At 44.7% G+C, this 15,802-nt stretch overlaps 1 protein-coding gene across 1 annotated transcript in view; it reads right to left on the bottom strand.

Moving 5' to 3' along the window:
* Nucleotides 1–2,902: 2,902 nt before the first annotated feature.
* LOC311233627 (pleckstrin homology-like domain family B member 1) overlaps nucleotides 2,903–15,802 on the bottom strand; it is a 105,496-nt gene continuing 92,596 nt past the window's right edge. The window contains exons 21-23 of the mRNA XM_084320593.1: nucleotides 15,627–15,801; nucleotides 4,950–5,035; nucleotides 2,903–3,187 (exon numbers count right to left, since the gene is read on the bottom strand). Coding sequence (XP_084176719.1) covers nucleotides 3,047–3,187; nucleotides 4,950–5,035; nucleotides 15,627–15,801 — 402 coding nt within the window. The 3' untranslated portion in view covers nucleotides 2,903–3,046. The remainder of the gene's footprint in view (nucleotides 3,188–4,949; nucleotides 5,036–15,626; nucleotide 15,802) is intronic.

Here is a 15,802-nt window from a genome sequence, read left to right as displayed (position 1 = left end):
GGGTCTCCAAATGTTGGTATAGGCAATAATTGATACTCCGGATTTAGGGGGTGAGAGCTGTCCGCTCTAATCGATGACGCCTTCCTGAGCACCTGCTCGTCATATATATGACCCAGGCAGCTAAATTGTACCCCCACAATCTCGCTAGCCCCCCTCACAACCCCGTTAACCCTTTCACTGCCACACGACAGCCGGAGCTAATGATGCTAATGATGGAGCATCGCCGTCGGTTGCGTGATAGTAAAGGGCTAACCTTCTGTCGTGTGGCAGTGAAAGGGTTAAGGGCATTCTTTTGTTTAATGCCAAGGTTTGGCAGCAAATGAAACAACAGACTCTATGAAGGCCCTATAGAACAAAAAGAATGGTACACCTGATTAAACCTGTTCTCAGGCAAACACAAACTCACAGTGTGATGAAACTCACTAGTATAGGGAACAGCGATCATGTGTACAGGTAGTACATTAGGCCTTTATCAGGGGCAATAAATAGCATAATTATGAGAATAGTTAACTACTAATTGATCAATACTATATTTACATTTAGTCATTTAGCAGACACTTTTATCCAAATCAAATTACAAGTTCTGTACAACAAGTCAGCTGCAGGAAGGGTACAACTCTGGCAGCTAAGGGTTAATATGATTGTTTATAATACGGTGTTGAACTTGATCGTTACACTCTGAGTGCATAGTATAGACATATTAGCATGTAGTAGGTAGTAGTATAAGTATATAGTCACATAGTAGTAAAGTACATACTATTAAAAGACAGTAAGAAGGTTAGTTTATTTTTTTTATATAATAATTTTTATTTTAAATATAGTTTGAAGAGGTGCGTTTTTAGTTGATGGTGGAAAATTTGCCGGGTTTCAGCTGTCCTCGCTGTGATGGGAAGTTGGGAACGTATATAGATTATTTAAGTCCCTTTATGTAGAATTCTCAACAATAATATATCATATCATTGTCAGATACCTTGGTATAACTACTGCAAACAAATGAGACCATTTCTGACGACAGTTCATAGAGATGTTGCCAGTTCATCAGGAATAAATCAAAACGACATGACGAGACAATAGTTGCATATTCATTTTTATTTACGAGATGTACAAAGAAGTGTAAGCGTTTATTATAAGACCATATCGCCTCATGTATCGTCTGTCAAAATGGTGACAAAGTTGTCTCAGGTTGTGAGAAATGTGTAAAATATTAGCGCATTCATATCTCGTTATTTCTCCCTGTATGAAAAAGCCCTTGGAACAATATAAAAATGTATATTAACCTTGTGATAGTCTGTCCAAACATAATATTACATAAAGAATACAACATCTGGAATTAACTATTGTTTCAACAGAATAACTGAAATTATAACTATCATGTATTGATTAGTGTTAGCATAATTAGTAAATTACGTTCTTTGGCAATAATGATAATAATAACAATACATAATGGTAACGAGACAATATCTTTCTTTGCTTATTTTCTTTAATAAACTATTTCTCTCTTTATACACAATTCCCTTAATAGATCCGTTGGCAGGTAGTAGATACTGTAGTATATTTTCTTCATTCTGGCTTTAAGACAATATAAATACAACTCATATAAATGGCGTTGAAGCACAACCGGAGTCCTCTTTTTAAAACGCATTCCCTTTTCAGCACAAAGCCTTCCTTTGCTTCACGGTGGCGTGCTATTGGTCAAGAGCCCTCAGGTGACCCTCCCTCCAGCTGTCCATCTGTCTTTCTGTGTTGTACCCCGTCCCACTAGGGATGTTCGATGTTGGCTTTTTTACCGATATCCGATATACCGATATTGTCCAACTCTTAATTTCTGATACCGATATCAACCGATACCGATATATGCGGGGTTCCCCCCCCCAAAAAACGGAATAATTTCAGCTAATTAACATTACATATCTCTTGTTGTGGAATTAACACAACATAATGTATGTAAAAGTATGCATACTTTTGACAATAAAAAAAATAAGAATTTGTTCTTACTTGCTTGCCTGGGCAAATAAAGGTTAAATAAATGTAAGAATTTTTTTTTTATTATTATTTTTAAACCGATACAGATCATTTCCGATATTACATTTTAATGCCAATATCGGCCGATAATATCGGTAGGTCGATAATATCGGACATCCCTAGTCTCTATGTCTCCCTGTGTTACTGAATGAACTCTCCTCCTGTCCCCCGTGCCTCCTGTCCCGCTCCTAGAAAAGGTTTCTTATCTCCACTGAGGGTCCAGAAGGTCAGGTGACGTGGTTTCCGTTGTGATGCCCGTTGATATACATGTAACTGTGATAATGAACTATATACAGATAATAACATCGACCCGACGACCTCGTCAAGCTGCGTCTCCCTGGATGTGAGCTCCAGTTCCGGGTGCCGGCCTGCAGGGGGCGTGACGGGCAGCGTGGGGGGGGGGGGATGTCAGGGAGGTGTCTGCTGCTGACCCCCTCTCTCTCTCTCTCTCTCTCTCTCTCTCTCTCTCTCTCTCTCTCTCTCTCTCTCTCTCTCTCTCTCTCTCTCTCTCTCTCTCTCTCTCTCTCTCTCTCTCTCTCTCTCTCTCTCTCTCTCTCTCTCTCTCTCTCTCTCATATGACCCCACACTCTTAGGAAAGGCGTGTTATCCATAACTAAAACTAAAAGTGTGTCGGAAAAACAGCATTGTGTTATAAGAGCGACGCCGTTTCGAGCTAGGTCGTGCCGTGTGTTTAACGCTTTCACTGCCGCACTACCAAAACGGTTAACCCTTTCACTGCGACAATACACAGCAGGTTAACCCTTTCACTGCCACACGACAGCAGGTTAACCCTTTCACTGCCACACTACAGAAGGTTAACCCTTTACTACCACACTCGGTAGTGTGGTAGTAAAGGGTTAACCTTCTGTAGTATGGCAGTGAAAGGGTTAATTAAGGAAAACCCATCCTTTTTTAAGAGTGCAGCGGTGGCCTCCCCGGTGGTCCGGGTGCTGCCGGCCCGCGTTGTTTCTCACGAGGGTCTGTGACCCGTGAACCCCGCCCCACGCCGCTGGACGCCGCCCTCTCAGCTCCTGAACTGGGTGTAGCCCTCGGCGCCCGTCACGATGACGTCCATCCAGATCCTCATGGCCTCGGGCGACGGGGCCACCATGTAGTAGAGGCGGTCGTGGGTCTTCACGCAGAAGGTCAGCGAGGGGTTGGGGCTCTACGGGAAGACAGCGGGACACGGGGAGAGAGGACAGAGAGGAGGGAGGAGAGCAGGAGACAGAGAGGAGAGAGGAGAGCAGGAGACAGAGAGGAGGGAGGAGAGCGGGAGACAGAGAGGAGGGAGGAGAGCAGGAGACAGAGAGGAGGGAGGAGAGCAGGAGACAGAGAGGAGGGAGGAGAGCGGACAGAGAGGAGGGAGGAGAGCAGGAGACAGAGAGGAGGGAGGAGAGCAGGAGACAGAGAGGAGGGAGGAGAGCGGGAGACAGAGAGGAGGGAGGAGAGCGGGAGACAGAGAGGAGGGAGGAGAGCAGGAGACAGAGAGGAGGGAGGAGAGCGGACAGAGAGGAGGGAGGAGAGCAGGAGACAGAGAGGAGGGAGGAGAGCGGGAGACAGAGAGGAGGGAGGAGAGCGGGAGACAGAGAGGAGGGAGGAGAGCAGGAGACAGAGGAGGGAGGAGAGAGGACAGAGAGGAGGGAGGAGAGCGGGAGACAGAGAGGAGGGAGGAGAGAGGGAGACAGAGAGGAGGGAGGAGAGCGGGAGACAGAGAGGAGGGAGGAGAGCGGGAGACAGAGAGGAGGGAGGAGAGCGGGAGACAGAGAGGAGGGAGGAGAGCAGGAGACAGAGAGGAGAGCAGGAGACAGAGAGGAGGGAGGAGAGCGGGAGACAGAGAGGAGGGAGGAGAGCGGGAGACAGAGAGGAGAGCAGGAGACAGAGAGGAGGGAGGAGAGCGGGAGACAGAGAGGAGGGAGGAGACAGAGAGGAGGGAGGAGAGCGGGAGACAGAGAGGAGGGAGGAGAGCAGGAGAAAGAGAGGAGGGAGGAGACAGAGAGGAGGGAGGAGAGCAGGAGAAAGAGAGGAGGGAGGAGAGCAGGAGACAGAGAGGGGAGCAGGAGACAGAGAGGAGGGAGGAGAGCGGGAGACAGAGAGGAGGGAGGAGAGAGAGAGGAGGGAGGAGAGCGGGAGACAGAGAGGAGGGATGAGAGAGAGAGGAGGGAGGAGAGCAGGAGACAGAGAGGAGGGAGGAGAGCGGGAGACAGAGAGGAGGGAGGAGAGCAGGAGACAGAGAGGAGGGAGGAGAGAGAGAGGAGGGAGGAGAGCAGGAGACAGAGAGGAGGGAGGAGAGCAGGAGACAGAGAGGAGGGAGGAGAGAGAGAGGAGGGAGGAGAGTAGGAGACAGAGAGGAGGGAGGAGAGCAGGAGACAGAGAGGAGGGAGGAGAGAGAGAGGAGGGAGGAGAGCAGGAGACAGAGAGGAGGGAGGAGAGCGGGAGACAGAGAGGAGGGAGGAGAGCAGGAGACAGAGAGGAGGGAGGAGAGCAGGAGACAGAGAGGAGAGAGGGACACAGAGAGGAGAGCAGGGATACGCTATTAAAAAAGGTGTAAAAAATAACTAGGGGCTGTCGATCGGTTAAAGTATTCGATCGCGATTAAATTGTGCGATTGTCAAGTTTCAAGTTTTGTTTCATTTGTCACATTATACAGTAAGGTACGTGTACATTACAGTGACATGCTTTGTTCTGTATGAGCCTCCTGATATTGTGCTTCATACAGTAAAAAAAAAGTTAAAAGAATAAAGACCAAACACTATACAAAATGTACAAAACTAAAGTACAAAATGCAACAAATGCAAAGATGAGCTAGAGATGTGGTGCAAATATTTTAGTAATAAATAGATGAAATATGGTGTAGTGTTAAACAGTGTGTAAAGTGTCTAAGTGAATGTTAAAGGTGGATGTTTATGATGAGGGTGTGTCCTCGTTACCTTGGCAGCGCTGCGCAGGTGGTCGTAGTAAACCTCCTCGATGGCCTGGAAGTAGATGAAGCCCTTCATCTTGGCCTCGTGTTTGTCTGAGAGAGGAGAGAGAACAGACGTGTGTAAAATAAACAAACGAAACAAGACGGGTCAAGACAGACAGCAAGAGAGAACAGCTGAAGATCAATAGTGTGGATGTAAATCAGACAGCATAGGAAGGTGCGTACGAGAGATTTTAGTTGCAAATAAAGAAGGAAATTCCGTCTCATGTGCAGGATGTCAAACAGGTCTTTCAGCAAATAACCGCTAAAATAACTACCGGGAGCCCCAGATCCCATTCAGGATTCCACCGGGAGCCCCAGATCCCATTCAGGATTCCACCAGGGCCCCAGATCCCATTCAGGATTCCACCAGGGCCCCAGATCCCATTCAGGATTCCACCGGGGCCCCAGATCCCATTCAGGATTCCACCGGGGCCCCAGATCCCATTCAGGATTCCACCGGGGCCCCAGATCCCATTCAGGATTCCACCGGGGCCCCAGATCCCATTCAGGATTCCACCAGGGCCCACATTTTGAGATCGCATGCCGTAAAATCCTGACGTTTGCTTGATGATGAAGGTTATGGAGCCAGTCTGATGACTGGATGTTGTGGTATCTGGGGTTGTTATCCCCCCTGACAGACCTTTCCATCACAGTCGAGAATGCAGCTGTGACCGCGTCCCCGACCGCCAAGAACCTTGGTGTTGCCCTCGACGACCAGTTGAACTTCTCTGCTCACATCGCAGCGACAACCAGAACCTGCAGATTCCTCCTGAGCAACGTCAGAAGGATCCGCCCCCCTTCCTGACAAAAGAAGCCACCCAACTCCTCGTCCAATCAACAGTCATCTCCCGCCTCGACTACTGCAACGCACTGCTCGCTGGCCCCCCGGCCACTGCCACCAAGCCTCTTCAACTCATTCAGAACGCAGCAGCCCGCCTGATCTCAAACCTACCGAAGTCGGCCCATGTCACCCCACTTCTTAGGGACCTGCACTGGCTCCCCATTGCTGCACGAATCCGCTTCAAGGCCCTCGACCTGGCATACCGTGCGGCAAAAGGAACCGCTCCCGCCTATCTCCGGTCAATGATCTCTAACTACACACCCGCAAGACCCCTACGCTCTGCATCTTCTGGCCGCCTCAGACCTACTCCTATCCAAGCTCCGGGAGGGTCATCAAGGAGAAGCCGCCTATTCTCAGTCCTTGCCCCACAATGGTGGAATGAACTACCCACCCCAGTTAGGACAGCCGAAACACGTCCAATCTTTCGCCGTCGACTAAAGACGCACTTCTTCAACCATTATCTGAATTTAAAAAAATATATAAAAAAAAAGCTAACCCTAACTAACCTTACTGTCATGCACTTGTCCTAATAAACTAACCTACACTGTAGCACTCAACACTTTATGAACATTGTTACTCAGCTGATAGAGTTGTGCCCTTCCTGATGACTTGTCGTACAGAACTTGTAAGTCACTTTGGATAAAAGCGTCAGCTAAATGACTAAATGTAAATGTAAATGTAAAAGGCCAGAGGCCTTTCAGGGGGTAAAAAAAAACAAGCATTCCTCTCGTCTAAGCTCTCTGCTGTATGTTCTCCAAGACATACGTCTGTAGAGATGTTTTTCAATCCCACTCAAATAAACAGCAGTCCCTTCTTTTGTCTTCATCTGCTTCACGCGTGGCAAAACGCCCGGCACCAAAACAAACAGCCAACAATTAAAGAGGCAGTCCCTTTGAAATCCGCCCCACATTTTCTCGTGTGCCTTCCTCTTTTTCCAATGCGACAAATCTGCTTAGTAATGAGATAAATGCTTTTTTTGGTTAATTTTTTTATGTGAATTCCGTTTTTTTTGTTAGTGGCAAAAAAAGCCAGGAGCTAGCTTCTTCCCCTAGAAACACAGCATGGGAAAGTATTGCAGCTTATTTCATCACTATCATCATCATCATCATCATCATCATCATCATCCTCATCATCATCATCATCATCAGCATCGTCGTCAAGGAGTGAGGGGGTGAAAGGCTAGGGGAGTGAGTAGAGAAGGAGAGAGTGGAGCAGAAAGGAGCTTTTCCCGTTTATTAAAACGTGGAGCTTGGATTCTCTCTTTAACTTGATTGTAGGATGATTTTCCAAAATGTGCTTCCGAATTATTTACTCTATGAAATTAACTGGAGTTGCGCACCTGAGTCTAATCATATTATGACCACAAACCAACATCAGTTAAATCAATTCAAACAAGCTTAACAATTGAACTCTTGCACTGAGGCGCAATATAATTCCCTTTTGGACAGTCCATGTATTTGCAGTTGTAAAGAAAATCCAAATCACTTGGAGTGTGAATGTGATATATCACCAGAAAGACTCTACTGTCTTTAACTATGAATGAACACAACACTCTCACTTACCATCTTTAGATAATAAAGTACTCAACCTCTACTGTCTTTAACTAGGAGTGAACACAACACTCTAACTCACCATCTTTAGACAATAAAGTACTCAACCTCTACTGTCTTTAACTATGGATGAACACAACACTCTAACTTACCATCTTTAGATAATAAAGTACTCAACCTCTACTGTCTTTAACTAGGAGTGAACACAACACTCTAACTTACCATCTTTAGATAATAAAGCACTCAACCTCTACTTTCTTTAACTATGAATGAACACAACACTCTAACTCACCATCTTTAGATAATAAAGTACTCAACCTCTACTGTCTTTAACTATGAGTGAACACAACACTCTAACTCACCATCTTTAGATAATAAAGTACTCAACCTCTACAGTCTTTAACTATGAGTGAACACAACACTCTAACTCACCATCTTTAGACAATAAAGTACTCAACCTCTACTGTCTTTAACTATGAATGAACACAACACTCTAACTTACCATCTTTAGATAATAAAGTACTCAACCTCTACTGTCTTTAACTATGAGTGAACACAACACTCTAACTCACCATCTTTAGATAATAAAGTACTTAACCTCTACTGTCTTTAACTATGAGTGAACACAGCACTCTAACTTACCATCTTTAGATAATAAAGTACTCAACCTTTACTGTTTTTAACTATGAATGAACACAACACTCTAACTTACCATATTTAGATAATAAAGTACTCAACCTCTACTGTCTTCAACTATGAGTGAACACAACACTCTAACTCACCATCTTTAGATAATAAAGTACTCAACCTCTACTGTCTTTAACTATGAGTGAACACAACACTCTAACTCACCATCTTTAGATAATAAAGTACTTAACCTCTACTGTCTTTAACTATGAGTGAACACAGCACTCTAACTTACCATCTTTAGATAATAAAGTACTCAACCTTTACTGTTTTTAACTATGAATGAACACAACACTCTAACTTACCATATTTAGATAATAAAGTACTCAACCTCTACTGTCTTCAACTATGAGTGAACACAACACTCTAACTCACCATCTTTAGATAATAAAGTACTCAACCTCTACTGTCTTTAACTATGAGTGAACACAACACTCTAACTCACCATCTTTAGACAATAAAGTACTCAACCTCTACTGTCTTTAACTATGAATGAACACAACACTCTCACTTGCCATCTTTAGATAATAAAGTACTCAACCTCTACTGTCTTTAACTATGAGTGAACACAACACTCTAACTCACCATCTTTAGATAATAAAGTACTTAACCTCTACTGTCTTTAACTATGAGTGAACACAGCACTCTAACTTACCATCTTTAGATAATAAAGTACTCAACCTTTACTGTTTTTAACTATGAATGAACACAACACTCTAACTTACCATATTTAGATAATAAAGTACTCAACCTCTACTGTCTTCAACTATGAGTGAACACAACACTCTAACTCACCATCTTTAGATAATAAAGTACTCAACCTCTACTGTCTTTAACTATGAGTGAACACAACACTCTAACTCACCATCTTTAGATAATAAAGTACTTAACCTCTACTGTCTTTAACTATGAGTGAACACAGCACTCTAACTTACCATCTTTAGATAATAAAGTACTCAACCTTTACTGTTTTTAACTATGAATGAACACAACACTCTAACTTACCATATTTAGATAATAAAGTACTCAACCTCTACTGTCTTCAACTATGAGTGAACACAACACTCTAACTCACCATCTTTAGATAATAAAGTACTCAACCTCTACTGTCTTTAACTATGAGTGAACACAACACTCTAACTCACCACCTTTAGATAATAAAGTACTCAACCTCTACTGTCTTTAACTATGAGTGAACACAACACTCTAACTTACCATATTTAGATAATAAAGTACTCAACCTCTACCAGTGGCGGACTGGGACACAAATTCAGCCCGGGACATTCAGACGCACCAGCCCACACACCGGCCCACGCACCTGCCCGCGCACCGGCCCCGAAACCGGCCCACACAACGGGCGTTATGAAACACTTGTCCAGTATTAAACAACCCAAGGCTGTGGCTAAGGAGTCAACATCAGGGAGACCAAATCTACACACCGCCCCTAGATGTGCACTCATGCACAGTGCACACACACACACACACACACAGACAGACACATACATATACCGTTACTTCCCGTCATTGGCATATGTTTTTTTTTTACTAACATCTTAGTGCCTCGAGATCATTAGCCTAGGGATTAAGGATACATGAAGTATTAACTACACCATAATAATATTGAGGTTTTGATCCATAGAAAGTAGGGATGTCCGATATTATCGGCCTACCGATATTATCGGCCGATATCGGCATTAAAATGTGATATCGAAAAATATCGGTATCGGTTTTAAAGAAATAATATTTTATTTACATTTCTATAACCTTTATTTACCCAGGCAAGCAAGTAAGAACCAATTCTGATTTTATTTATTGTCAAAAGTATGCATAATGTTGTGTTAATTCCACAACAAGAGATATGTAATGTTAATTACCTGAAATTATTCCATTTCTTGGGGCGGGAAACCCTGCATATATCGGTATCGGTTGATATCGGTATCGGAAATTAAGAGTTGGACAATATCGGTATAGGTAAAAAAGCCAATATCGAGCATCCCTAATAGAAAGGTCTGTGCTACACAATTTCAGTTAGATTGGATTTATTGTCCTTTAATTTGGCACTCATGACATTAGTTGCTTGCCGTTTAATCAACATTGAAAGACCCCCCACTTCCTCCCAGACACCCATTCCAAGAGCCTGTTTGTTTTCTCTCTCTCTCTCTCTCTCTCTCTCTCTCTCTCTCTCTCTCTCTCTCTCTCTCTCTCTCTCTCTCTCTCTCTCTCTCTCTCTCTCTCTCTCTCTCTCTCTCTCTCTCTCTCTCTCTCTCTCTCTCTCTCTCTCTCTCTCTCTCTCTCTCTCTATGTGTCTCTCTGTGTGTGTGTGTCTCTCTCTCTCTGTCTCTCCCTCTCTCTGTGTGTCTCTCTCTCTGTGTCTCTCTCTCTCTGTGTGTCTGTCTGTCTGTCTGTCTGTCTGTCTGTCTGTCTGTCTGTCTGTCTGTCTGTCTGTCTGTCTGTCTGTCTGTCTGTCTGTCTGTCTGTCTGTCTGTCTGTCTGTCTGTCTGTCTGTCTGTCTGTCTGTCTGTCTGTCTGTCTGTCTGTCTGTCTGTCTGTCTGTCTGTCTGTCTGTCTGGACTGGGCTCTCTCTCTCCCCTCAGGGTCAGCTGTGCTGGACTGGGCGCTCTCTCTCCCCTCAGGGTCAGCTGTGCTGGATTGGGCGCTCTCTCTTTCCTCAGAGTCAACTGCATAAGAAGAACATCAGCAATCAATAATAATGGCTTGAATTCATACAGCGTTTGTCCTATATTCTTAACAAATATTTAAAAAATTGGCGGCTACGTGGCGTAGTGGGCAAGGCGCTCGCCACAAATACTGGAGACGCTGGGCTTGCCTGTTCGAGCCCAGCGCTCCACATTGCTTTCAGTTTAGCTGGTAGTTCATACTAATACACATTGGCCGTATTAGGGGGTGGGAAACTGATGGGTGGGGATTGGGCGTTGTGGACAGCGACTCCTACAGGTCGGTTGGTGTGCCTGCGCAGTAGAATCAGGAAGTGTCGGGGGCAGCGTGAGCCTCCCACGCGTTACTCCTCGCAACTGAGAGATCGAGCTGCGCAGGTGAAAAGATGCGACTGCTGTTACCTCAAGTACCGGAGGGGACTTGTGCTATGTATGACTTAGTCCACATTGCAGCCGGCTTGTGGGAGGCAAGAAACAGCATTCGTGACAGGGGAGGGTTGAATTGGATGATACGAAATTGGGATGGGAGAAAATGTCGAAAATGGGAGAAAAAGTGGATAAAAAAAAACAAAAATTAAAAAAATTAATACTCCAAAACAGTATTCTAAAAGAAAATAGCAAAAGAAAACAGTATTATTCACCCCTGTAGTTTTCAAAAATAGCTTTACAAATTTTTCTTAAAAACCAAAAGCGAATTACTCATTCTTAACTGTATATCAGCATTGTTCCACAAAGCGCTTCACAGAAACCATCAAGCATTCACACTCACACAGTCATACACTACTGGTGGTTGTGAGCAGCATCAGCAAACACAGCTGCCCTGTGGCAGACTGACGGAATCATGTCTGCTAATCAGCGCCAACCACCATCAACAACCTTCATAAATACATTCAACATTAATGGAATAGGCTAACTACCAACTTAGCTGTAGCAGTTAGCTGTTATATGCAATCACATATGTTTAACTACGGGGTAGTAGTTGACCTAGTTGTTAGCTTAAGCTAGTTAGCTGTGGTTATTTACAAACATGTAGATGAGACTAATCATATACAGATCGAGAACATGGCTAACAGTTGGGAATTCTAAGGTACATCTTATTTAAGCATGTAAAATGGCAACTAATCAATTCAATCAATTAGATTACCAATATTATATCAACATGAAAATTTGGAAGGGAACATAATAGTATTTTATTTTAGTATTTACTATTATAATATTAGTAGCCGATTAATTTGCAGCCCGTCCTAGGTTCTGATTGGCTCTCTAGGTTAGCACTTTAGCTTCTGATGCTGTGGTGGGCACTAGTCCTAACATTGCTAACTAAACTTTTAGTCAGAGAAAAAACATCACGAGTCACAACTATTTACGTCCACGTGCTGTAAGGAATCAGGAATACGGAAAGCACATTGTCTTGTAATAGAATGACTGAAATCACTGCAAGAGCTAGTATAGGCTAGCTAGCCCTCATGAACCGGCAGACACCAACAGTAGAATATGCACTAGGCTACTGCATGCACCTGTCATGTTACTGTTGGTTCCTTCCACTTGAACTTCATCATCATTAGCAGCAGCAGCGGGTAAACATGTCTGTAATTTTAGAACATTGTTCTGCGTCTTTTACTAGCAATTTTAGTTTTTTAATTCTAGCTTTTTCAGCTCCACCCTTTCTTTTTTTGCATTCTCCATTTCTGCGCTTCTAGGCCTACTCGCGGTTGGGAGGAAACGTGAATCTCATTCACTGATGTCTCATGTCTCATTCAAGACTGGCTAACAAAAGCATGTCTTTCACTTAACACCAAGAAAACAGTGTGTATGATGTTCACAAAGTCACCAGTAGAGGTAACTCACTCTAATGTGTTTCTGGGAGAGGCGGAGCTGGACATTGTACATTAATTCAAGTATCTTGGGGTCACATTGGACTCTACATTGACCTTCAAAAAGTCATGTGAAGAAAGTGACAAACAGTCAAGTTTAACATCGAAAACTTCAGGCAGATCAGGCCCTGCCTGCCAGTTAATGCTGCAAGGATGTGTCTGCATTCAATGATTTTATCACACATCGAGTAGGCCTACTGTTTTATCAACTGGTCTCTTTTATATGTCACTACTCTTACACCAATATAATTACTCTACAAAAAAGCCATAAAAGTATTTGATAGGAAACCAATTTCATTTCATCACTGTAATGTTTTAGAAAAACATAACATGCAAATTTTCGAGAATTTCCAAGTTTTCAAATATACTTGCTTCATGTACAAGGTTCTGCATGGACTTGCCCCTCCCCCATTGAATGAGTTCATCCAACAGAAAGCAGACACTGGCATTACCACCAGGGCCATCAGTAGAGGGGACTGTAAGGTGCCTTTTCGTTACATATTCCATGTTCAAGACCCATCTTAAACTGCATCTTAAGGCAAACCAGAACTGTGATCATTTTTAATCTGATTTAGTTTATGCAACTTGTTTATTGTTTTATTGCCGGCCCACACACTGGCCCACACACCGGCCCACATAATGGCCCACACACCGGCCCACATATGGCCCACACACTGGCCCACACACTACACCGGCCCACACACTACACCGGCCCACACACCGGCCCACATTAGTGGCCCACACACTGGCCCACACACTGGCCCACACACTGGCCCACATACTGGCCCACACACCGGCCCACACACCGGCCCACATACTGGCCCACACACCGGCCCACACACTGGCCCACATTAGTGGCCCACACACCGACTCACACACTGGCCCACACACCGGCCCACACACACCGGCCCACACACTGGCCCACACACTGGCCCACATTAGTGGCCCACACACCGACTCACACACTGGCCCACACACCGGCCCACACACTGGCCCACATTAGTGGCCCACACACCGACTCACACACTGGCCCACACACTGGCCCACACACTGGCCCACACATCGGCCCACATTAGTGGCCCACACACTGGCCCACACACTGGCCCAAAAAAAAAAAAGTAAAAAAGGAAAAAAAAAAAAAAAAAAAAAAAAAATATATTTTTTTTTTTTTTTTTTTTTTTTTTTTTGACCAGCCCACTTTGGTCCCGGCCCATCGGGATTCGTCCCGAACGTCCCGATGGCCAGTCCGCCACTGACCTCTACTGTCTTCAACTATGATTGAACACAACACTCTAACTTACCATCTTTAGATAATAAAGTACTCAACCTCTACTGTTTTTAACTATGAATGAACACAACACTCTAACTTACCATATTTAGATAATAAAGTACTCAACCTCTACTGTCTTCAACTATGATTGAACACAGCTCAATAGAAGATTGATATCAATTTGATCTCTGTGTGCCAGTTTTGGAGTTGTTGGAAGTTGTATTTCTTGACTTTTGACGGAGCTAGAGGCTAGCTGCTCCCTACTGCTTCCAGTCCTTGTGCTAAGCTAGGCTAGCTGCTCCCTACTGCTTCCAGTCCTTGTGCTAAGCTAGGCTAGCTGCTCCCTACTGCTTCCAGTCCTTGTGTTAAGCTAGGCTAGCATGCACCTGGACCCCTCTCTGGGGCTACTGGACAGTGATAATCATCTCATCTGACTCTGGGGCAGATGGGCAAATAAGTGTATTTCCCCAAATGTTGGAAGTGTTCCTTTAATGAAGCTCCGTGTATGACCTAATATGATGTCACTAAACCCACTGCCACTCTAACTAGTCTGGAGGGAACAGAGGGTTTTCTGAGTGGTAATTAGCGCCTTCTAATGATCGTTGCTATTGGCTCAAAAAGAACAGTGGAGGAGAAATCACAATTCCTTTTTCAGTTTTTTTTAAACTGTGTCTATTCCCGGGGCTTTGATAGAAACAACAAAGTTCCACTGGGGTGACGCTTTATAATCAAAGGAACAAACGGTTGATTGAAGACATTGAAGGAGCGCTAATTCAAACTAAATAGAAACTACACCTACTATACAAATTAAAGGAGTTTTACTTTTGACCTACTGTCATTCCCCAAGCACTTGTTTCATCATGATATGGGTAACATGGGTTGTATGTTACAAAAATATGTCCTGCTAGCATTGCCCCTAAAAATACTATCTATCTATCTACAGTATATCTATCTATCTACAGTATATCTATCTATCTACAGTATATCTATCTATCTATCTATCTATCTATCTATCTATCTATCTATCTATCTATCTATCTATCTATCTATCTATCTATCTATATATCTATCTATCTATCTATCTATCTATCTATCTATCTATCTATCTATCTATCTATCTATCTATCTATCTATCTATCTATCTATCTATCTATCTATCTATCTATCTATCTATCTATCTATCTATCTATCTATCTATCTATCTATCTATCTATCTCTCCTCACCTGTGTAGTAGCAGAAGTTCCTCTCTCCTCTCTCTCTCTCCCTCCCTCCCCCTCCCTTTCTCTCCTCTCTCCCTCCCTCTCTCCTCTATCCCTCTCTCTCCCTCCCTCCATCTCTCCCTCCCTCTCTATCCCTCTCTCCTCTCTCCCTCCCTCCCCCTCTCTCTCCTCTCCCCTCCCTCTCTCTCCCTCCCTCCTCCCTCCCTCTCCCCTCTCTCCCTCCCTCTCTCTCTCCCCCTCCCTCCCTCCATCCCTCTCTCTCTCCCCTCCCTCCCTCTCTCCTCCCTCCCTCCCTCCCTCCCTCCCTCCCTCCCTCCCTCCCTCCCTCCCTCCCTCCCCTCTCTCTCTCTCTCCCTCCCTCCCTCCCTCCCTCCCTCCCTCCCTCCCTCCCTCCCTCCTCCCTCCCTCCCTCCCTCCCCTCTCTCTCTCCTCCCTGACTCCCTCCATCTCTCCCTCCCTCTCCTCCCTCCCTCCCTCCCTCCCTCCCTCCCTCCCTCCCTCCCCCTCTCTCTCTCTCTCCTCACCGGCGTAGTAGCAGAAGTTCCTCTTGACGCGGTCGAACACAAACCAGCGTTTCTTCCACGACTTGATCTTGCCTCCCATCTTGACCAGGTGGCCTTTGCACATCTTCTCCGTGAGGATCACGTAGGCGCAGGTGTCCACGCTGTGGCCAGACGACTCCACGTGGGCGCGCAGGTCC

This window comes from Notolepis coatsorum (assembly GCF_963971535.1).
Source record: "Notolepis coatsorum genome assembly, chromosome: 8".
Taxonomy (NCBI): domain Eukaryota; kingdom Metazoa; phylum Chordata; class Actinopteri; order Aulopiformes; family Paralepididae; genus Notolepis; species Notolepis coatsorum.
Note: the sequence above shows the minus strand (reverse complement) of the source record. Positions and strands in the feature narration are given on the sequence as shown.